Raw genomic sequence first — 25,437 nt, 5'->3', positions numbered from 1 at the left:
AAGATGGATTTCAACGGCTGCATATGCTTGAGTTTAAGTGCATACATGTGTGGGGAAAAATGAGAGAGCCATGTATAGAAAGGAAATATATTTGCTTGCAGGGAATATATCCATACTTGTGGGGCTTAGTGTGTGCGTGTGCTTTTAGACACACGTGTAAGAAAGAATGCCTTTCCGCTGCCAGACCTATCCTGAGTTAACACTGTTGTTACATGTGGTCGGACTGTCCTCCCCTCTGCGCTGAGGAAAACTGTCAGGAACACAATTAATGACACTCCTAAATCATAGATCCGTATTTGTGTCAGACGATATTCCCTAATAAATATTCCATCCAGAGAGCAGAGGGCAGAATCCCCTCACTCTCTGTTTCCTCCGGTTTGGCCTCTTTCAGCGCTCATGATGGAATTGCTTTCAGATGTGATGTGGAGTTTTACTTGTGCGTTTGCACACCTGCTTTTTGTCTGCAAAGAGAGAAAGACAGAATCAGACGGAACATATGGGGGGAAATAGATTCACCTGGAATCTCCGCATGTCTCGTGGATTCCCTGCATTCTTCAGACAGTTCTGATTGCACTTGAGAAAGAACTTTAGGAAGAATCTGAAAGACAGAACAGAACAAAGGCAGAAGCTTATTATCAACAGCTGAATTATTCTAACAAACTTGTGGAATATTTAAGTAAGGAAATGTCCCTCTGATGCCTGATGCCTTTATCCAGCCAGTCAAAATAAATCATGGCATCACACTTTTATCAGTTTGAGGAAGTCACCATATTCATCATCCCCTCAAAATCAAGAGTAGCCGTTTCTGTTGTTTCATTGCCTCACCTGAGTTCATGGGTCTTTCCTTACACCCATCTGCCACTAATATGCAGGAAGTCACTTGATATTCCACCCACCTCTTTAATCCCAGGACACCCCCTGTGCAATTAAAGTTCTCCTGTTCAATAGGGAAGCAAATGAGGCCCACCTGTGACCAGGTCTTGTTTGAAGAGCATCGGGGATAAAGGACCTAACAAGGTGAGAGCGCGCCACAAAACTTATAGTCCTGTCAGGCAATTAGGCGGACACTCCTGGGACCACGGTATGCCACACACACACACACACAAGCATAACGCATAGACAAACCCATGCACTTGTGGGTGGGTGAGGCAATTATGCCACAAATTACAATCTGGCTAATCGTCTCTGAACAAATGTCACGTCTGAGTGAGATCTGGGCTTGGTTAGTTCGTAAGCTGCCTTCCCCGCCTGTATTCTCTCAGTCAGTCACGCAGAATCTGTTGATAAAGGCCTGCATCGAGGGATGAATATCAGATGTGGCTTCACAGACATGAGATAGTTGGAAAAAGAGGAAGATTAACAGCAAGGCCAATAAGAAAATTGTGTCAGATGCAGCCCATTGTGTAAAATCTCACACGACCAAGAAGAAACAATGAAATTGACTGGCTGGTTTTTTCGCAAGCTCTCCCTGCAGAATCATGACTGATTGCGCGTTTGCTTTCTCCAATTCATTAGAATTTATGCCATATTCATTTTTCATCACATTGCACTACTATTACGATATGCAATAATGCGGTTTCCATTGTAAGACTACCCGGCCGCGCTCACAGCAACTCATCGGATTACCATAGATTGCGCCACATATTGCACGACCATTTCATTCAGCTAAATACAGTGGCTTGTGTGGCCTCGGGACATTTTCAGAGGACGCTTTCACAACACTTAAGACTTCTCGTTTGTCCAGCGGGTTCCTAGCCAGACCATAAATCAGAATCTGAAGTGACCCTCCTAACCCGGGCCGCATTAACACATGCACTGGTCATTTAGAAGTGTTCTTCGATAGACTCCTATACCTCGTGCTGCACTGGAGGGCCCGGGAGGGAGAGGAGAGGTGAGAAAATATTTTCCCCTCTGCATCCAAGGAGCTTTGGCTCGGACATCAATAAAGGATGTTTTAACCCACGCCAGAATGCTGATTGCCTGTCAGTGTGTGGCAAGGCCATAAAAGAAAAACCTGACTTGTCATTAGTGCATTTCGCTTGATTGTGTTCACTGTGTTTTCAGGTTGCATCTGTTGGCTGATCATCAAAATGACCATTATGTACTCTAATTCCCTGACCCTGTTTTTATTTCCCCAAAGAGTCATAATGCAGAGCAGCAGACATCTGCGGAAAGCAGACCTGAAATACGACTTTTATTTGTCTGTCGCCTCTCGTGCAGATTGGGTAAGGCTAGTGTGTGTGATTTTTGCTGGTACATGCATGCACAACTACGTGTGAGTGTGTGTGTGTGTGTGTAAGTACATGCATCTGCCTGTTCGGAGACGATTTATGTCATAGAGAGATGGAATACATTTCTTAAGGAATGCATTGACTTCATAAAAGACATGGATTATTTTCAGAGTAACTCTTGTCTCCTTTCTTGTTTTTTTTTTTTTTTTTATGCTTTCACTTCGTGTTTCTGCTACAGCAAAACCAAAAGTTAAGAACCAATAAACAGGAGGAACTGAGTGCCCACGCCATCATAAAGTAGCTCCTTTATGTTTACTGTTATGAAGGCAATTAAGAACAATTTCTCTGCTAAAAAGATAAGCTTAATTTTCATAGTCCGTAGCAGTGGCGGTGCTATAGCATCCATTACATTTGAGTTGGTTAAGATTCTCCATGAGCGCAGTGCAAATTGGTCCTTGGTGAAAAGCAGAGCAATTAAGACGAGGCCTTTCTCTCTCTCTTTTACTTCTTAAATATCTACAGAAGTTTGTACTGGTGTTTTGGCATGCATGGAGACAAAAGGAGGTTGTTTAATTGTTTTTTAATGGGATATCAAGTCGTCGCTGCCATTAGATGTTGGCAATGGAGGGCAAAGGGGGATAGAGAGAAAGAATGAACTGCAATTAGGTTTGATTAAAGCTATCCTTCTCAATAATCAGCTGTTCTGACAGGACAGGGGGACCCTGGTGGCCGCGGAGATGGAGGAAGGTGTTGAGTGATATTAAGGCCAATGAAGGGGATATTAACATGGCTAATTAAAGCTCTTCCAAAGCCGGGCGAGGAGGCTCTCAGTGGACCGCACTGGATGAAATAATCGGCCAAGGCAGCTATCAGTTGGAGGAGCCAGAGAGGGAGGAGGCGTGCAGGAAGGGGTGGGGTGCAGTCCATTTCGGGGGGGGGAGTAGAGGGAGGGATAGTGGGAGGCGTAAAGGAAAACTATGAAGTGTGAAGAAAGACAAAGAGGAAGACATCGACAGGGATAGAGAGAAAAGACTTTCATGGCAGCCATGGAAGCTCATTTTTACATCAACCCTCTCTGCCTGCCAGTCTGACTGTAACGTGACATCAGCTTTCATCTCCGACGGGGAGTCGTACAGGTCCCCAAATCAGCGTTAAAACAATCCTGCTCCCGCCTCGGCGTAAAGCAATTAATACGACTCTCCTGTAGTACCGCCATGCTCGCCCACTGCCGAAGCTACTAATCATGCCATAATGATTCCTCTCCCTCTGGTCAAAGGGGAAATAGATTGTCTCTTTAGTAATGCAGCGGGCTCAGCGCCTTCTACTCCCTGGCTTCACAGACCCGGTAATTGAGGAGAAAAAGGCCGACTTTGGCACTTTGACTGATTTGAGGGCTGCTAGACCCTCTTATCTTTACTCTGATCATTTTAGGCTGACACTCAAAGGAAGACCCCGTCGCCCTAATTCTAGATCACCCTCTCCCATCATCAAACAAAGAGGGGGGGAAAGGGAAAAAAAGAAGAGAGAGGGGAAAACAAACAGGCGAGGTGAGGAAGGCCTTCTCTCATTTAGATGGCCAACTTAATTGCCGGGCCGATGTCACTCATGCATAAATGTCCATTGATTTGAGCGAACAGGGCAAATAAGGATAATGTTGTATTATTAAGACGAGAGGCTGGCTCTCCTGTCTTATTCATTCAATATTATTTTTACAAGTTAATTATAATTTTCATATTGTTTTAATGACTTGTTAAAATCCCAAGTAAATTGGAAACGGTTTGAAATTATTGGCACTCGCTGGTTCCGTAAGTCAAATACGTGTATTGTTGGGGGGGGGGGGGGGGGGGGGTTCTGCACTACACCTTGTTCTTTACTGTACAGAAGAGCTGCCCCGTATTTGTTTAGGCTGTTACACAATACACTGACAGATGGCCAGAGTATCCGTAAGAGTCAGGTATTGACAGCTCTAAGCTCCTGATTGGTGCCCCGGCACTAATGACTAGCATGCAATGTCCAGAGCCGGCAGCCATGACAGTGAGGTCATCTGTTGCAGGGCAGTGAGTATCGATCACCACCCAGCTCCAGCCCATCAGGCCCCAGCTGCTTCCCAGACTCAATGGGCCCCTGTTACAGGAGCCCTGTAAGAAACGGCTCCCAACACCAGACTACAATCTGCTGACACCAGATCTCTACGCCGAGATAGCGGTACACGGGTCAATAGCGTATCGGATTTCCAAAACGCCAGGGTCTTAATGTCAAGCCTCCTGCCTTCCCTGCCTACTGCTCCAGTTATTAGGCACTCCACTGAACTGCATTCAGATCCCCGTTGTGACAATGCCGAGCAGGTAAAATGAGAAACGGAGACACTTCTTCCGTAGATCTTAATCACCGTGAACGCTTACTTATGCAGCTGAGTGGTCTTGGATGTATGTGTGGGTTTTACGCCCGGGTGGCCGAGCCGAGCCGAGCCGAGCCGAGCCGAGCCGAGCTCTGCTTTGCGGCCATTCCTCTTGTATTCTCGTTCACCGCTGTCTTCTCTCATCAGGCAGGGCTGTTTTTTCCGCCTTAGCTGAAGTAAACCACAGCACATTAACAATATTTGCTCTACCCCTGTACAAGCGCCGAGGGACCAGACCCGCAGATCCCATCACTTCTTTATCAGGGAACAAGTGCCTCACTATCCAACCTTATTGGGTTTGGGAGATTAACCCCTTCCACTCTCCGGCTCTGCCCATCTCCTCCGAGAGCAGCGAAGCAGATGTCACTGTGATTATTATTGTTCGACGTCAAATATCCCAACTGCATGTCTCAGGGAATTTATTGGGTGTTTTCAACGACTTTTTTTGTTTTTTTCAGCTGCAATTGTCTGCTCATGTTGTTGTTTCGTATTTCATATTTTTGTTGGCTGTGCGTGTGTGTGTGTGTGTCACAAATAATGTATGTGCTTCCACTGCACCCTAAGTTGTAGCCATGCCTCTCAATTCATCCCTCTTTACCTTCTCCTCCACCACCTCCCTCTCTCTCTAATGGGCAGAGTGGCATTGACATTATTTCACTTGAGGATCCCTCACTCTGTCAATCCCTCTTCATTTACTCCATGGCTACAGGACTCATTATGGTATCTCTTCCTCCTCCTCTCTCTCATACTTTCACTTATTCTCCTCACCTCCTGTCTCTCACTCACCCAATAGCTCTCCCTCTCCCTCTCTCTCAGGACACAGTTAGTTTCTTACTTAAGAGAATTGCTCGTCTTCACGAATGGTTTCACGTCAGACTGACTCCTAGCAGGCCCCTACTGATTCCCTCCAGGCTTTGGGACAGGTTTACTGTAACCGATTAGAAGAAGACTCTGAGCTCATGCTAACTATCCATCACTTGCTAACAGTGGACTAAGGCTGTGTGCGTTATGCAGCTTTTAGCTCCCGTTCGTAACATGCTGCCAGTTTAGCCCCGAGCTTTTTTTCTCTGCCTCTCCCTTCGCAACCTCACATCATGAGGCTGTGTACTGCTGCGCGCTGCTCTTTGTTTTACTCTGAATGCGCTTCTTTTCTTGACCAGGACTTTGAACGCAATATAATAAGACAGAAAGCATAAATAATTATGCGTTATATTGTGTCTTGGACAGCTCTAATGTCAAAACGAATCCAAACACTGGTTGCCATTACGGAGCCAACATCACCTACATACAAACTGGAATTCATAAATATTATTGAGTCATCGCCATCGCCATAAAAAACATATGACGATGATCACTTGTAATAGCAATAGTCTCAATCGATGTCGGTCAGGAGGTTGCTGACACACAATAACAACCGTGCATTATCAATGCAGTTCTCGGGAATATTTACTCTGCCAGCTGGACAGTAGGTCATTTTTTTGTTTGGGGGGGGGGGGGTATGGTGCTTTGATTATTGGTTAGCAGTAGAGCTCGAGGCCTTGAGGAAATACCAGTCAGCACCTCCCTGCACTCATGAGATGGAAGAAAAGCATATGTTGGAGTAGCTGCCCTGCGTGAATAGTAGTATTTAGGGTGTTGGATGCTCGGATCTGGAGCAGGCCTACAATGAGAGCCATACAGCCAGTCTGTCTCCGGTGGCACCTTGGAGTGATCAGACCCAGGCGGGCTGCAGAGGAACGCAGTTAGGCGAACCCAGCAGGAGGGCTTCGACTATTTACTCACCGCCATGCTGGATCCAGCAGGCCTCGTCTGCATGCCGATGTGTGTTTTATATATAGGTCAGTGAGTCAGTGTTTTTCCTGTCTGCCCATGCATGACCAAATGTATGTGTGTGTTACTACATCATATTATTGCTAATGTATAATACATGCATCTAAAGTGACTGTCAGGACTGGTCAGCCGTCATAAAACATGAGGCAGCCGCGCCGACATCCCCGCCACATTAGCGTGTTCTTAGAAGAGGAAGAAAACACCCACTGTGGACTGTCATGTAGGCAGAGGGGATAGAGACAGAGAGCGGGTCGGTGCTTAAAGCTAACAGGTAACCTTTCTGTGCACCTAGGACAAAGGCAGGGGGGAAAAAGAAAATGTCAAATTAAGAGAGGCCAGGCAGAGAGACGTGGCTGCCATATTTGTGTGAAAGCCCAGTGCTGTTGGCAGGAGAGATGGCTGCTTTCTGATTCATCTGGGGCCGTATGGCAAAGCTTTGTCAGTCTGTGCGAGGTATAAATAATTCAGGGTGAGAGATGGCAATTACAGGGCCCTGCACAACCAAAATGAATATTTTATAAGGACTAAAACTGCCCTGGAATGAATCACACACACGGAGTCACACACACACACACACACACACACATCCACAGACGAGCATAAGTGAATGTGTGTACACGCAACCACACATCCACCCAAACACACACAAATGTAGCACATATGAACCCTTAGCATAGCTGTTGTGTTGTTGACAATACAGCTATTACATTACATAAAGCGCCGCATTCCAGGTTAATAATCTCTAATATGCTTACATGTGCGACTGCTCATGACATCAGAATAGATTTGTTGCTTTTTTATTCCATGTAAAAAAAAAAATATTTATCACAAATAAATGCATCGGAATAAGATTTGATTAACTGGTTGCCACATTTGAAAAACATTTTCAGAAGATAAAAACGGTGTATAGTAAAAATCGACGTACAAAAAACAGCCTCCAGAGACTTTACTTTTGACCCTGTAAATATGGTCTTTGTATGTGAGAAAGGGGAGGGGGCGGAGGGGGGGTGCAAAATGCTAATGGGAAAAGATTAAACCCAAAAGCCGCCTGGAGCATTTACCTCTAAAGGGGTTTGTCTGTCAGGTTTCCTGCAAAACTCTGTCTTTATAATTCTGAGACAAAAAATAACATTGTTCCCTAGTCCTGAGGAGTGCATTGGCTTCGTTGAATGGCCATTGTGTGGCCCTAGCTAATGATACCTTAGCTTTTGTGAGAGGGAGGCCAGGTAGGTCTGTGACATCAGCACCACACAAGTGCTTCTCTGTCCGGATGTTTAGGGAAGGATTTCATCCATGGTGGGAAAAGGGCATGGTGAATAAACAGGTATTTTTTTTCACTCTTTTTTTTTTTTAGACAAGTATTTTGTGCTCTTCTGCAAAAACAAAAGCATCCTGAGAAGAAGAAAAAAGTTGACATTATATTTTTTATTTTATTTTAAATCACCATCATTAATCTAATCTGATTGTATTGATATAATATACTGCATGCGTACATTTCTGAAAGAACTGCTTCAGTGGGGAATGATGTAATTCCAGGAGTGTCTTTTCCCCCTCTCTTTTTTTTTTATTTCACTGGGAATGTGGGCGTTTATTTGTCAGTCCAAAGGGAAGACGGCAACCCTCTGAGAGAGGAGAGACCCCAAGCATGAAGACACAGATCACATGTGTTGGAAAAAGTGACAGCAAGGCAAACGCTAAGAGAAAGCTGCTTCCTTACTGAGGCGCACACTGTTAGCGATGGAGCTAGCCGTTGTGAAGGCAGCTGACAAAACCGTAGTGTGGCACGTCTCGCCCCCGTTTCGAGTTTTCAAAGAATATGATTTGCAAATAACATGAGTCTCTGGGCATCGACTGGGCATGTAAGTATGTTGAACAAAGCCCCCCTGCTCTGCTGAGGGAAACCCACACTTGTCAGCTCAGTTCTTTGTCAGCAACCTGACAGATAAATAGACAGGACTTTGCCACTCTCTCTCTCTCCTCCTGCCTTATGTACACACAGGCATGTGTCTGCTTTCACATACAGGTTGGCTTGCTTTAGGGGAGGAATTTGTTAAAAGATACCCCATTGCTTCTCAGGGCAATAACCAAAAATATTGCAGGCCACTTCAGATGGCCTCAAAAGAGAAACAATGGGGGTTGATGTGTAACCAGATTAAAACGCAGATCGAATAGCTGGGTCTAAGCATCACTACAGGGCTTATTTTTCATGCAAATTACTACTAATGAGCTTCCTGAAATCTGACTAATTATATCAAAGTGATTTCTTTAATTAGTTTTTAATAATTCCTCTCAAAAACATCATAGTAAACAGATTAAACTATAGAAAAAATCGTAATTTTGTCACACCGTATATGAAACGCCGAGCAGTAGATGCTTCTCCAAGAAGCCAGCGCAAACGTTTATAAAATAATTAAACGAGTACTTAGAGGATGTTTGGTAACATTGAGAAAGCACAACGTTTGCATGTTTGTTGTGCTTTTTTCTCCACAATTTGCAAATCCTAACAAAACAGAATAAGAAACAGTGAAAAGAGTGCGACGATTAAACAGGTCAAAACCCCATGAGTAATCAAGATAATAATTAAATACGAAAGCATACAATACAATACATAAAGTACAGTGTATAATAATTTCCTCAGCAGTCATAGACTATTCTGTGAATATTTAATTAAAACAGAGGATGTGTTATCTCGTATCAGAGATTACACCACTGAGTGACAGGAAGTACTACATGTCAAATTCAAATACCTATTTGAAAAATAACAGACGACCCCAGAAGAGATAAGAAATTGCATTTATCTACCACTTTGCACCTCTTGTTAATCCAGCAACATTCCTCAAACCCCTGAAGAGTAAAAATATCTAATATACTACCAGTCACAAGAGAACTCATACTACTACCGATCTTTCTGATACCCTCAATCTGCACTGAGATGGATTAAACATTCAATTTGTTACTCGCCAGACCACCACCTAGGTTCACCACTTACCATACAAATGGAAAACACGCTAGTAATCTATTAGCCTGCCTGGCCTGACACTGTATTATGTTGTATTTGTATTATATTTACTTCAGGGAAATTACGATTCAAGTCATATTTATCTTTGTGTGGAAATGTGTGTCTAAATGGAAATCACCTATAGTGTGAGTGTGGATGCAGAGCAATACTAATGTGATCCATGAACCGTGCGATTTAGTCACCCTCTATGGATGCACTATGGGTTGATTCTACATATCAAACATGCTCTCCCCCTGTTAAAGCCCATACCCAGAGCCGCTGATGCTGTTTGATAATTATTACGCTTACATTACAACACAAGACCTTGCCTGTGGAGCTGGAAGAGCAGCCCCCTTCCCCACACACACACACACTCTTTGTTATATACAGTAGTAAACAGCTTCCCAGTAAGCTGTTTGCACTTCACTGCCCGCTCTAGGAAATAAAAACAAAGAGAAAATTGGGGGTTTTGCGTCTCAGTGAATAAATAAGGTTGTTTTACTCACAGAATCCATTACCTTTTAAAACATGTGCCTAATGCTTTCAGCCCTTTCATTTTACAAACAAAGCCTGAATTAGGAATTAAACGCACCCATTTTTAGATAACGGAATTAGCTTTATGACATCAATGTGAAAAAGTTGGAAGCCATCCATATCATTCCCATGCTTCTATTGTCACGTTAAATTGCAATATTAATCCCAGCTAAAACCAAGGTACTGTAGCTTTTATGCGGTACACTTGAATTATGCTATTGAAGTAATTGATAGTGATTCAGTCATTGAAGGTACTAATCCCATGATTCAGTTCATCTCTCTCAGTGGCATTTACCTCCAGATGTTTAGAGTTTGGGGTAATCAATAAAGAGGGAATAAAGATTGGCATTCACAATACTCCCCTTGACAAGCTCCAGCCGAATGTTTGTCAAGCAAATTAAACACACTTAGACTTTTCACCTGCTCCTACAACGACACCACATATGGCCATGAAGTTAAAAATAAGAAACTCTGCATACATTACCATGCATAATGCACAAGTCCCCCCATTTAATATGCAAATTTTGTAAAATATTACTGAATACCTTCTGTTCGGAATGAATAAATTTGAATTGCAATTAGAATAATCTTGTATAATTAATGAAAACTGTCAATTTTGGTTTCGAACTAATTTGATTAGCATGTTGATAGGACACTTATCAAGTTCAGTAAACTGTTAGATTAAGAAGATGAAAAAAAGAAAGAATCTAAGGATATTTTTTCTCAACGGCTCTGACATTTTCCCTTGGCATTGTAAACAAAGACTGTAGCTGGCAAACTTCCTAAATTGAGGGGTGAGAAAGGGAGGGCGGAAAAAGAGAAATAGAGACGAGGACAGAGATAGAGAGCCTCTTGAGATCATCTGTGAATCTCAGTCCGCAGATGAAAAGGAGTCTATCGTCGAGGCTCCTGAGTGAGCTACTCATCTCTGCCCTCTGCTCTCCAGCTAAGCCCAAGTTTATGGGACTTATCTCGTGAACCATTTGTAGTTTTCACATCACATGACGAGTTAAAAACAGCACACAGCTTCTCTAAATGTTTGCAGGCGATAAATGTAGAGTTCTCGGCTAAAACAGACAACTGATCCTCGTCTGCAATTCATCCGAGAGTAGCTATCCATTAGTGATCAACAAATTGAGGTACGCCATTGTATAAAACAGAACCATCTGTACTGTCTACAGATGAACAGAGCTAGTGACCTCCTTTTCCCCTCTCTTTCTCTGCTCATTAGCTATCCTGAACCGCTCTCTCCCCCTGCTTTCAGTTTTCAAACCCCCAAATGAGACCTAAATCGCTTGCAATACAGGTTAGCTTGAGAAAGAGGGGGGCAAACATCTGTCGTGCTAGGTACCCACGCGCAGCTCGGGGTATCTCCTGCGAGGAACTTTGGGGATGTTTAATTCATAAACGCTGTCATCCATGTAAACCTCCTGATTTCATAATGACTAACTCTTGGTGGTTTAATTAATTTAATAATGCCTTTCAGAAGCTATAAATGAAAGGGTCTCTGAAGTGGTGCATTAATTAGCTAGCGCCTATGCTAGCCCTGTCAGAATGGTGGCTGTCAAAAGCGGGGCAATGTGGAGGAGGGGCACAGATGAATTCCTGGGATCAGAGGTCATGCCAATCATGCTCCTCGCCACACATAATGAGTCATAATTTGTGTCGAGTATACACATGTATCAGGGTCAAACTGTGGTTATGTCCACAACATTGCCACCATGCTAGACTACATGAAAATAACAAGGTAGCTGCATTATGTCTCTACTTGTATTTACACAGGAGCTTCCTATTCATCACAGCCTTGTCTTTACCCTCTTATAGGCTTGATTTCATTATTGTTTTACTTTAATTGCAATGTTAGAGGATACTTGTTCAGAATATTATACCATTGAATGAATCAAACTTCATTAAAAGTCTGAGCAACTCAACATATGAGAGCACAAAATCATCCAAAATCCAACCAGATCATATTCCAAACTAACTCTGTGCATCTCATAAAGAGATTGTTTCCTTTTTCATATTTCATAAATATGAACCAGGGAGATTTGTGTTTGTGCCTGTCCATTTATTTCCATAAAAATCAGCTGACTGAAGTATCTCACTATCTATGGAGGCAATTAACTGTTTTGAGAGAATGTGTAATACGGGACTTTGTAATGGTATCATTTGGAGTCAAGGCACAGATGCGCCGTGCAGAGCCATACTGTAATTAGAGAGAAACGCTGTACAGGTTTTCCACTAATTAGCAAATTATGCTGAAAATAGCATCAAGCTAATTAACAGTTATTATGGCATTTTTGAAAGTATGACTTTAATTAGCAAAGTCCTGACGCAGGCAATTTCAAACTCGTCTGTGAGAAGATGAGGAAGAAAAGGAGAGAGAAAAAACACGGGGCATGATCAAGAAGATATCCAGATTATTATGATGCCTTCAAAAACTAAAGGAAGGGGAGAAAAAGCAGGAGGGGGAAGAGAGAAACTGAGTGAGTCGGAGAGGGAGAGAAGGGAGGAGGGGGTCTGTGGGGGTAAAGCTTTTGTGTGTTGTGTCTGAATCTCCATCCAAATGAGGGGACATGTGTGCTGTGCCAGGTTGCCAAGAGGCAACGTGTGCCCAGTGTCAGGTGGCAGCAGCTCACCCCTTAGCTACCAGGCGAAGACGAGAGTGAGCTCAGCTGGTGCCCACAGCCACTCACTTATTCTACTCTGCTGCACATTAAAGGAGCCCTCGAGTGGAGCCAAGCAATGCCAGTCAGCCAACCTGACAACAACACTCCCCCTCCTCCTCCTCATTTCCAACAGTTCATCTTGGCACTTCCAGGGACCCACCTTGGACCTAATGACGACTGCTGACGGCATCGAAATAAACCTGAAGAAGTCTGCATCCCTTGCATTTGAGAAAGATCGCATCTTTTCTCTTATTTCAGAATGGCTGTTCGGAGAGGTGTCATTTGTTAACATTGCAGTTATTGATACGGCCGCTTAGGATGAGGTGTTGAAGGGGAAGTGTGTTTTTAAAGACACCTGTGCAGAAGCTTTTGAAGGAAGTGTCACCAGTTTAAGTAAGGAAAAGCCTAAAAGAGGAGTGGAAGAGATGGAGGAAGAGAAGGATAGGGGTGGACTGAAGGGTCTTTGAAGGCCCAGTGTGTGAGATAGAACAGAAGTGTGCCTAGCCCCAGGCTGCCTACGGCTCAGGCCCATTAGCTAGACTGACCTTGCCCACGCCTTTGTCTTTGTGCTCTCCTCCCGCTGCTTCTGCTTCTCAAGCATTCCCTTTTTGTTGTCTCTGAGTGAGATTGGGAAGGTGGCCATATTTTTCAGCTTTCTAAACCCCCTCACCCCCCCCCCAACACACACATACACCCCACGCCTCGCCTGCAGCCCGAACCCCAGAGAGTTCAGTACAGCGACACCCTTTGCCGGAAGCCACCTCTGCCCAGACAAGAACTTGGCTGGAGTGGTCAGTGCCCCAAAGACCCGCAGAGAAAACTACATATCAGGGGGGGCTCGAATCATGGTGCTGCAGGCCTTGTATATGTGCACCCACTCTGGGCAGCCTGCCTCTTTATTGCCTGCCTCTCATTTGAGAGGATGGAGCTTGACTGCCAAGTTTTGACACCGCCACATATGGCCTCCTCCATCAATCGGACTAATCAAGCATCAAGGGGAGGCAGGACCAGCTTAATTGCCAGCCAGATATAGCTGCTCTCACTTGACGTGCAACCTGAAATAGAAACAAGTCTGAGGAGACATGACAGAAAAAAAGAATACAGCCGTTATTCTCATATCTAAATCAAAATGCACTTCTTTACACTCACTATTACTCGACACACAAGTAGCAGCTATAATATCCTGATATTTGAACACGACAAATCAACACTATTGCAAATATTGCATTAGTATATCATCATCTACTCATTAAAATGAGGATCATGTTCACATTTGTAATGTTCGGTACCTCAGGTTAGAGAAGTGTACAGCAATTTCTTTTTTTCCCATGCAGGCTGCATTGCTCTGCTCCTCCAGAGTCCTTGAGGCATTCTGCCTGCCTCTCTCAACTTCCTGTTTCCCTACACCCCCCACTGGGGGAGCAGCCACAGAATAACTTAGCACATGGAATGAGGAGGAGAGATCAACAGCAGCGATCCATTCATCTGGAGTTTCTCCTGTCACTCTCTCTTTCCGTTTGTAAACACTGAGGGTCTGTGGTCAGAATGGCCTTTTGTCCACTGTGTTTTTCTGCGTCTCTCTCTTATTCCCTTCAAAGGTAACAAGTGACAGATGTCTGTCTTCTCTGTGGTCCTAAACGCCGAGGCGCCGCGATAGCATCTGGGCTGAATGTCAAACTGTGAATCTTCTCTGAGAATGTAATGTGGTTATGCCAAGCTCATTGTTATTAATGTCAGGGACACTGCCTACAGAAGTATTTAAGATACTCCCTGTAGTTCACAGCAGGGTGCATGCAAAGGGGGGGGGGGGGGGGGGGTATTTGTAAAAAATGACAACAATTATTAGAAAAACTCTTGGAATAGATTACAAAAGGTCAATATGAGTTGATGAATTGCAGATCTATATTAAGATTTCCGGGCGGGTGTGCAACTGCCCAGAGAATCTCCTCCCTGCATGAATAAATTTAGCAAAAAGATATGATAACAACAGAAAGGCGTGATATATGTTAAAGAAGAGGTTTTGCTTAATTAAATAGTTCGTTTGACTTGTAAGACCTTTAAAAAATTAAAGTGACCAAGGTAGTGGTGGTGTTTTGAGCTGATAATCATCGCACGGCGCGGTGTTTATTTAACGCTCTCGTCTCCATCGCTGCCTGCTTTTGGTATTTACATGTTTAATTGAGAAGTGTGCTGCTGGTTTCTTCTGCCCATCTGCCAAGTCCCTTCCTCTTATCAGACTCATTCCTCAAACTGACAGCTCCCCCTTTCTGCATATCTCTCTTTCACTCCCGTGCCACTACACTACTGATTCCTCCTTCTCCCGTTCTCCGACTGTCCAATCTGTCAAGGCCGGATATGAGTAATGACAATGTATGTTCCGGCAAATCAAACCAATAAGTCGAAACATGCACCGGCAGCCTAACAAGAAAATTGTGCATTACGGCTCTGCATCGGGGAAACTCAGTTGTGTGGTCCAGGATTTGTTATTTTTTGTATTTTTTTTTTTAACCCACGTCTAAATCACCGCCTGTCAAATGCAACACGTGTGTCATTGTAGCCCCATCAACGTGTTTCATTGTACACACTACCACCTCTGAAGAGCTGCCCCTTATCAGTCGAGTGTCAGAAAGCCCCCCCCCAGCACTGCCGCCCCTCCTCGCCTCTTTTCTAAATGCCTTTCTATTAAGAGTGGTGTTGTGTCCCTCCGATAGCACCAGCTTCTCCACTTCATCATTCATAATCCCAATGGGCATCAATGGATTCCATTGCCTTTCTATCCACACCAAAGGCGTTGTCGGTTGGTGAAAATGAAACAACCCAAATAAAAGTGAGAATATGAAGAATTTATCATAGGAGACAAAAAAAAAAAGGGTCCAATAGGCCAAAGCACTTGAGTCGTGAATAATCCACTCCACAGCAAAGCATTGGCAATGCTTCACTTGTTTGGAGTGGGCCTTCAGTCGGCTTTAATTCTTCCTATATGGCAGCAGACATATGGACTTTTAAAAGCTGTTCTATTTTGGATAACTGTACAGTAGGACAGAGGGGGAAAAAAACAATACATTTTCCCAGGTGGATGAGTCCTTTGAAAATCAAGGAATGAGAGCCATATGAGAAAACAAGGAGGGAAAATATCTGTGCATTACGGCGACGGCGTAGGCTAACTTTCACTCTGCTCAAAAAGTCTAAAATGATGTTCCCGCCCTTCTCAGCACGCCGAAGTCCCGCTGGGGGCCTCAATGTGATCAGCAGCATCCCCACCACGTCTCCTCATTATTGAGTAAATAGGTTTGGGCATGTCCTCAGTAAACAAAGCCAAGACTGACAGTTAAGGGAGAGAGGGGAGTAGAAGGCAGCCTCGTTCCCAATTAGAGTCGCCTCAGGCAAAACTTTAAAGAGGGGATCAATCCTACAGATCGCTAAACTGATCCTGTCACAGGCTGGGGATATTTAAACCGCGGTGCAGGGCAGAGCGGCGCAGGGCAGTTCTCAGTACAGTTTGACTGTGTGTGCTAATGACTTGGGGGTAGGCGCTCTCACCAAGACACACACCCCCACAGTGAGGCGGTCGTGATTGACGGGTAGAATCGGACCTCAGCTGCAGTTCTCGGCACAGCAGGGGCCAGATGGGGAAATAGTGATTTGTGTTTTTTTTTAGTATGCAGCTCTTGCAACGGATATTCCCTAATTGTCTCCCTTACTTACCTGTGAGGCGGTTTCCCATCACAGATGCAAAGTACATTTCAAATTAACATAGGATGTTTTGATTTGGATTTTTCACCCGACACCTTTGAAGACGACTTATTAAAAATGTGCCAGAGGGGCTCGTCCCTGTCTATCCACTCAAGGGGAAAAGTTAAGTCTCGCTAATGTTGAAACAAAATAAAGGGGCCAACATGAGGTGAATGAAGCTGGAATCGTGGATTTGACACCTGCGTTAAATCGCACACTCAATTCGTGACATCCCGCTAAAGCAGCAGATACGGGATCTTTGACTACAAGTGAGTAACTGGCGCACTGCAACTCCCAGGCACACATGGGTAATGTGTAATGAGCTACCAAGCTCTCTGCAACTGCGGAGGAACTGAACATTTAAATGAGCGAATGATGCATTATGTATATCGCTGAGGTTCCTGTGCAGGAATTAATCATCATCATAAAAGCCAAAAAGACAAAACAACATACTCAGGCCGTCGCTAAATTGTTGTGATCGAATGCAAAACAAATTCATTTTTCATGGCATTAAAGATAAAGAAAATCTTAAAAGGTTCGGTTTTGCCTGTCTGCGTCTCTTATTGAGAGTCATTCACTTTCAACCGTATTTGCGGATTATTGCAATTCCCCGGTACAAATCATATCATGAAATCATGTAGCTGGGACATTGGATGTGTTCTGCTAATGCTCAAGGAAGATCCCCTGAGGGAGCCATTGAGTGGGGGGGGGGGGGGGGGGGGAGAAGGGGAAAGAAAGAGAGAAAGGGAGGGAAGAGGCAAATGGAGGGAGAGAAAGTGAAAGAGAGGTGGAGAGAGACTTGCAGAATGGGGAAGGGTGGGATAGAAAGACAGAGAGGAGGGGAGGGCAGCAGCAGTCAAGCTGCACTTTATCCTGACAGATCTCCTTTACACACTAATTTCCTTGTTAAAGAAGAGAAAATGGCACTCAATCCGGAGAAATCCTTTTCTCCTGGAGCAGGCCTGTCAGCCGGTGGGATGAGTGGATACAAGCAGAGCTTTCCTCCTCAGGCTAGCTCCCTCTGGCACACAGCAGCTAGGCTACCACTCACAGCCGAGCTCTCTATCTATAGCCATAATTAATACACCATCAGAATATAATGAACCATACCATGATACATGAATTTCAGCGGACGCCGTCGACAGCAGCCATTTAACCGCTCGTTGGAAATCAAATGCGAAGTGCATTGATTTCTCGATCGTGTCATCCACATCGCAAATGGCGTAGCAAATCGTGTACAAACATTTCATGCTCAGTTGCTGTTTATTAACATGCCCTGTGATGAGATAGTAAGTCACCCCCCCTCACTTCATTCATAATTCACCAGCAAAGGCGAGGATGTATTTATCACCAAATTTGTAATTCAGCAAAGTGTATTAGCTCGGATGTGAAAATGGGAGAAAAGAAAAGCCTCTTTTATTTTAAGTCCGGGGTGTTAGCCGTTCAGTCGGGATGTTCTCATCTCCTAAGATTACTGCTTGCAGGGTGTGTGTCAAGACTACTTTTCGGAAATCTCGGTAACAATTCAAATGCGATCGATAAGGAGTGACAGTTTATTCTAAGGCTTAGCACGGGCCAAGAAAGGAACGTCTGGAGCATCAAGTTTAGAGGAACGAATTTGTTTTGTATTTGATTTTTCCATTAAATTTATCACCACTTTAACTCTGCCTTTTCCCATCCCTTCCCACTCAGTCCTGCTCACTTTCTCCCTCGCTCTGTCAATCGCGTCAGCAACCGGGCAGTGAACGGCTGTCGATTTCTCATCTGTGATTTCCATGTCTTCACGTTCATCCATTTTTGATTGCTTCACACCCTCTATACCGATGATGCTTTTTAGTGCTCATCAGTGACCTTGCGAGATGATGGAGACAGCATTGGTGCCCTTTGTTAGCACTTCATTGTCTGTGCTGTGGATGGAAAAGAGTTGAGAAAGGTTTCTTTGCAAAGCTGTGTAACACTGGATTGGTACAAAATCGTATTGTAAATCTATTACCGCTTTGTCAAGAGAAGCCACTTGAGGTTTTCTGCAGTGCAGCGGAAGGCAAAGTGGGAAATTCTGACCCTGAAAGCACTGTCCGATTTCTCTTGTTAAAGTGTTTTCAAAATCTTCCCTCTTTTCAATTTAAGGGTCATTGAGGAGGCCAATCAGAGGGACAGGCCAGTCAGAAAGCCGGCAGCGTGAACAGGACAGGAACCAGCTGATGAAATTCATCCATACTTCTCACTTATGATGACATGATTGATTTTCCCTCAGAGTGCTCAAATGTAGGATTGTCTTCCTACCCCCCCCATCTCCTCCTCCATCCTGCCTCAATCTGCCCACCCACCCGCCCGCCCGCCAAGCCAAGCCAAGCCAACAGCTAATGGATAAAGCCTCTGTCTGTCTCAGGCATGGCAGAGAGTTGACGAGTGGAAGAACAACTGCAACGAATGAAGGGTGAAATCTGAGAGTGCAATTTTCCGTCTGTCAATCTCCCTTCAGGAGAACAAGTTGACCACCAATCAGCAGAGTCGATTCTGGGATGGCAGTTGATGGGAGCATTCTGAATGACAGCATCATGTCAGTACATTAACACGGCAATGAAAGACGGAGAAAGGAATCTTTTTTGAAGGGCCCGGCCATTTATTCGATTCCCGGATGTGATTTGGGAGGATGGGACCGTGCTTTTCTGCTTTAACAAATGAACATACTGACAGGTTAATGCATAGCATATCGCTCCATAATACATGGTTCTGAATTTTTGGAGACTCCTATCATCTACAAGGTGTTTCAAAATACAACCAATTAAACTTTACTTAATTATTTAAGGTATAAAGTGAGGGAGAAACATGCCTGAAAAAATCTTGCTTGCAGTCAATTACGATAAAACTTTAATGAGCCTGGATAGAAAGCCATAAAAACTGATAGCCCCTCCGTCATGAATTATATATCCATATCGATTTTGTTTCTTTGCTATAAGAATTGCAGGTAATCGTATGTTACCACATGTAAAGTGCACTTCCCTAGCGAGGATAAATATTAACCATCAAATATATATGAGGTGTGTGTGTGTGCATTTATGACCAAGCTCATGTAGAAAATGAAGAGCAGAGATGTCGAGGCAGGGGCCATTGGGAATGGATGAGGGGTGCCATATCTGACAGTAAGAGAGACCCTTAGCGGTGCTGGCTTGATATGTTACCTAGTTAGCGTCACAGAGAGAGGAATAAATAGTTCTTTATTATTTGTGGTTGCCATCATGTCTCTCCTAATAGACAGGCTATACTGAGTTTAAACCACATTATCCTCTGCGAGACCATCGCAATTACTCTTGAGAGGTAGGTCTGATGTGTGGATAAGGCAGGCCGTCCATGTCTTAATGAACACAAACAATGTGAAATAGAGGAAGGAGCAGTGGGGGGAAAGATAATGGCAAGGGAGGGCTTGTTTTAATAGAGACAGCACTAAGTTGTTTGCTATGATCTATGCGAAGTCTGAGAATGCCGAAAACCCCTAATGTTAGTTGTAGAGATCTTTTTTTTCATGATCCTATTACCCACTCAATCCACACCCTTTTCTCTCTATTTTCGCCGGCGAACAATAGGCACAAATCCTGTTTAGTGAATCTCTGCCTGTGGACTTCTGTATCTCTCGCTGTCGTTGTCACACGGGCCTGTCTCGCCGGACGGCGGGCGAGGTTAAAGGGCACCAAACTGGATCACCGTGACACCCAGAGGTAGCAATACCCACAACACAAATGGCTCAGCGCTGGGTTAATTGATAAACTGCCGCTCCACTTCATTAGCCAGACAGACCGGGCTTAACGAACGAACACAGAGAGAGTGTCACTCTGAATATGTTAATCATGACTGGCCATTATAGGGCTCTTCCCTCTGCCTCCTCATCTTAATCTCCTGTAAACTAACAAAGACGGGGCATGCTTCAAAGTCTGCGTACGCGTGTATCGACCAAGGCTATTTATCAGTGACAACAGAGGGAAGATGGGAGACAGACAGACGCAAGAGTGGTCCTTGGTGTTATTGAATATAAATATATTATAACCGTGTAAAAAATGCATCATTTGGCCTTTTCACAAAGGCAGTTGTAATATAGCACTAGGTGAGTACTGTACTTGACGTACACACTGGAGGTGAGGGTGTCTGGGGAGGGCTCGCTGGAGCGAGAGGAGGTTTTATTGTTGCCCAGCCCTTCCGCTTAAGTGCACATGGCTGGGAGGAAGCCGGGACCTCCAGCTCTGACCCCTGCGCATGTATATTTAATAGGCCATCAGTTGGCCAGGGCAGCGCTCTGATCAGGATTCAGAGAGGGGCTTTGAACACCCCTGTGTATTCCTGAGCGTGCAGCCTCAAGCTGCTCTCCCCAGCTGTGTCAATCCGACAGCACTGTTACAGGCACCCAGACAAGGCGCTGGGCACTCCACCGCTACTGCCTAATGACGACGGGAAGAAAAAAGCAAAACAAACACAAAAACAATCACATTTGGCATATGGAGCTCTGCTACCATCTAATGAGTGGTTTTAAAAACTGAACTATTACACCAGCTGATATATTGCCGGGTGTATGGCCTGTGTTCGGGTCCCATCAGCTGCTCTACGCCATGCTATGTTCTCCTTAAAGATAGCAAAACGGCAGTCTCGCGATGCGTGGACGACACGCGCCGGTAACGATCGCAGCAACAGGACAGCAAACAGAGAAGTGCCACTCGCGTCTCTTTTCTTCTAACAAGGTATCACTACTCTTTGAATCAAATAGGCTTTGTGTGTGGGAGTGTGTGTGTGTGTGTGTGTGTGTGTGTGTGTGTGTGTATGAAGTCACAGTGCACGCCCATGTATGTGTGTGAGGGCAGCTTAACGAGGGTGGTTCATTTGACAGGCAATTAGTTTGCGGAGCTGCTATTGACAGCCCCTGTGCTTGTGTTTGTTCAACAGCTCTGGGTGAGTTCCACGCTCCCTGGGCTACGTGACAAAGAACCTCCGACAGGGAGCTCCTGATCTCCACCGAGGCTCGGAGGCTTGCGCTGTGTGAGGGGGGGGGGGGGGGGGGGGGGTGACAGCCAAGAAGGGAGAGAGGCGGAGAGATACAAAACCCACAAGGGTCTATTAGGGGGTTGTTGCAAGTTAATGTGGCTACAACGCACTTTTTGTGTCGTATTTTGAAGGGCCTGAGCAATGATGTTGTCATTTGTTGTTTGATTGCGGGGATAGCAGAGGGTAATCTTAGGAGACTCTCACAACTACATGCACAGATACTGTATAGAAATGCAGAAAAAGAGAAGGTTTGGGGGGGGGGGGGGGGTTATAGCAAGATCCAAACACTCTTTTATCCTCAAAAATCCCATATTCTAATGCAAGGGCCCATCCCTCCTTTCGTCGCAACCATTTCGTTTGTAGAGCCGAGCTCCAATCAATATCATTATTTTCACAGAGGATCGAAGCGCCTTCACAGAGTTAATGGGGGATTGAGGTGGTAAACGTTTACCCTCTCGCTGTCACCAGAGCACTGGTCCATAGTGGGCCCCAGATGACAGCGCCGGGCCTCACTGTGGACACACTATGTGGAGATGTCCTGTGGGTAGACAGGCTGCATGGACTGTCAACCGCCTGCCATGCCCGAGATGGCCTAACATATCAGGCGCTTGAGTTAGAGCAGGAGCATGGGCTTTGCCCTCGCGCTAGAGCTAACACAAACAGGCTGGCCAGTGGCAACAGCGTTATTGCATTATTATCGCTCGTGTATGAAAAAATGAAAAATGACCTTTCTACCGCCATTTTAGCAAAATCTTTGAACATCATGCAGGAGTAATTATGTAAAATACGAAACAATATGCTGCATTAACATCAAGCATTATTTTTGTTCAATGTTTACTGTCCGTGACTATGGCTCAGCTGTTCTGTCAGATTTTTGAGAAATGAAGACTAATCTGCAGCTGGCAACAGCAAAGCAAATTCTCCCGTACCGCAGCATATGCTAAATAGCTTTTCAAGCGCACAGATGCATTGCTGTAAAATACTTCTCCTGTCTGCGTATCTGCATCTCCCAGATGGGTCCCAAGCTGTGCCAAACTGCATCTCATCAACTGCTGTGAACTATGGCATCACATGACCGCAGGAGATATGTGGCGTCCTATTCTGTGTCGCCTTGGCACAACGTGGTCAAGCGATGCATCATCAGGGAGCCCACACTTTGTCAAAATGGAGCTAACTGACAGAGAGCGGAGGCAGGTGAGAGAGCGCAGTTCTGTTCAGCGCAGGGGGGGCTTTTGTGCAATTTATTATCTAATGTTAGAGCTAATCAGCAAAGTTCAAGTTGAATTTAGTTTGCACGAGAGTGTGACAGAACAGTGAAAGATTTCATGGGACATTGCCTCGTGACTCATTGAGTTATTGGTTTCCGCCCTGTTTTAATCACCGACGGGCCCGAGCCAAAAAAATCTCAGAGGATTCCGGAGAGCTCTTTTCTCCACCATTCAGCAGAATGGAATTTGGTCTGCAAGTGCCTCACGTCATTCGAGGCGTCCTTCACAGTTTCGGGGGCCCTAATTCAAACCACATGGAGGCCAGCGTCCGGTTACGGACCTTAGCAGAAGAAGAAAAAAAAAAGGACACACTCCCATTGGCTGCTTCGGGATGGGAAATGGGGTGTCTTGGTGGAAAAAGATAACAAACGCATCTAAGTAGAAGTCACAACACAGCCAAAGCACACACACACACACATTCACATGTATAAATATACATACACATGTACGTACACGGGGACATATACAAATATACAAGCGTGCAACACAAATACACACAGACTGAAGCGTACACTTATGGGCCTGCAAAAGCTGTTTGCTTGACATGATGGAAGAATGAGCAGCAGGCTCTGTAATATTGCTCCTATTCTTCATTGACAAGCATATATATATTTGGTTTTTTTGCTGTTCCCAACTGACTTTGCAGCGCTGAACTCCATTTATGAATTATCTGACACATTTCCTGCTATTTTTTTGACAGGAGTACTCAGAGGAAATTTCAAGGCACCTTTCTCCTGACAAGTAGAAATATCAATATTTGAATAAATTGCAGATTTGGATCTCCTCACATGGATGCACTCGGGCACGAGCCTGTTTGTGTGTGTGTGTGTGTGTGTGCGGCAGTTTGAATGTGTATGTCTTTGCATGTGCGTGTGAGTGAAGGGAATGGGAAGGGGTTTGTTTCATTCTGTTACCACGGTTTTATCCCCCGGAGCCCGCAGGCAGAAATCTGTATGCAGCATTTCATTAGGAGGGAGCTCGACTGAGTGACATGTGAAGCACACCTCACCGTCGACCTGATGAAGTTTACTTCTCTCAAAAAGCCACTTTGTAGACTCGCCCTTTTTTTTTTGTCCACAGAGGAAGCGAGGGGATGATGTCTGAGCACCAATCAAAGAATAATGAATGTTGTTTCATGGAATGACAGGTCTGTACATACACAAATATTGCTCTTCCAGAAAAGTGCAAGCTTCAGAGCTTTTTTTTTTCTTCTTCTTCTTTCCTCTTCCTGTTCTAAAGGAGATTTGACTTGATGGAACTGACAGTGTTCAAAACATGATCACCTAAATTCAAAGCCTTGTGGAAAGCATCTAACAATCGGCATAAAAGAGAAAATGGAGACACAGATTGTTATCTTGTAAAAGTGGCAAGTGTTATGTGTCGAAGGTAACGTCTCACCCGGTGAACTAAATAATTCACAAACAAATACACTATTGTCCTACAACCTTGATAAATACACCGTCCCTGTATAAGAGGTCAATGTCAAGCATCCATAACACTCAGCGCTGTCTTCGCAAAGCTCCCGGTGTTACGTATGAGAGACTTCTGCCTATCTGTCTCACTCTGTTTAGGTGCAGTAGCTGCCATCCTGTCTGCGTGTCTGCTGCTGCCGCTGACAGATCACTCTCCTGCCCACCTCTTCAACCTGCCCCCCTCTCCGCACCCCATCATCATTTCAAGGAGCCTGAGAAATGGCTTAGCCATATGACGTTTCTCGGGTACCGACGAGGCCTCGACCCCGTGACCTCCCGGGCTGACCCCGTGCCCCGAACGTCATACTTTCTGCCTCCTTGACACAAAACAAAAACAAATCTTATCATGCTGCGCCACATCTCAAAGGAAAAAAAATAACTAAAGCCCCTATATCAACGTAGTGCTTTGACAATCATCGTCCACATGACCTGTGATTTCTCCGACAGGGTCTGCTTGACACCTACAACAGAGAGGTGACGGCGCACAGGTTGTCCATCTCTCGCCTTGCCTGCCCTTATCTCGCCTCCTCTCCATCTCTCTCTTCACTACTCCTTGTGTGCACAACTTAATAAGCAAGCAAGGGGTAGATTCCCATTATAAAAAGACTGGAAAATGGCCCGGACATCCCCCCCCCCCCCCCCCCCCATATCTGGGATCTCCATCTGGAGAAGGCACTCTTGCTCTCACTGCCCCCCTTGTCCAATCTCTGTGTGTGTTCTAGTGAGCCTACGCTGCAGAGATGGCTTTCACTCTCCACTGGCTACAATGAGATTGGCCCACCAGGTTGACTCTATTCGAATCGACAACCTATTTCAATAACAGAACAAAAAAGAACAGAGTGGCGATGCTGAATAAAACATCATCGAGGAGAGCCCAGGGGCAAGATGGGGGGGGGGCTTAAATGATCGAAATACGACAGACTATTGCAACGCTTTGGTAGAATCATATCTTCATCTACACATAACATAAAATAATCTGTCGCATATTGATTTCTGATTATCTTGGAATTTTGTTCGTTTCCTCGTTGGCGCTGTCCTGAAATAGGCGTCTGTGTCACTGCCTGTCACGTCAGGCAGGGCTGCTTCATAACTGGAGTATCTGGTTAATGGACTAATAAAGATTACACTGAGGTCAGCAAGTTACTAATCTCAGGCGTTATTAGTAAAAACACAGCCCGCGGCTTTATAGCATGCACTTCATCACATCTGAGCTCCTTTGCACGTGCATAAGGTCCGAACATAATACGGTGTGATTTAAACTATACAATGAGAAGAAA

The 25,437-nt window shown here is 44.8% G+C and overlaps 1 protein-coding gene across 1 annotated transcript in view; it reads right to left on the bottom strand.

Moving 5' to 3' along the window:
* The window catches only part of LOC137914558 (transcription factor COE3), a 64,616-nt gene that overhangs the window by 24,866 nt on the left and 14,313 nt on the right, over positions 1 to 25,437 (bottom strand). The window contains exon 7 of the mRNA XM_068758098.1: positions 517 to 598. Coding sequence (XP_068614199.1) covers positions 517 to 598 — 82 coding nt within the window. The remainder of the gene's footprint in view (positions 1 to 516; positions 599 to 25,437) is intronic.

Source organism: Brachionichthys hirsutus, unplaced genomic scaffold (assembly GCF_040956055.1).
Source record: "Brachionichthys hirsutus isolate HB-005 unplaced genomic scaffold, CSIRO-AGI_Bhir_v1 contig_800, whole genome shotgun sequence".
NCBI lineage: Eukaryota > Metazoa > Chordata > Actinopteri > Lophiiformes > Brachionichthyidae > Brachionichthys > Brachionichthys hirsutus.
Note: the sequence above shows the minus strand (reverse complement) of the source record. Positions and strands in the feature narration are given on the sequence as shown.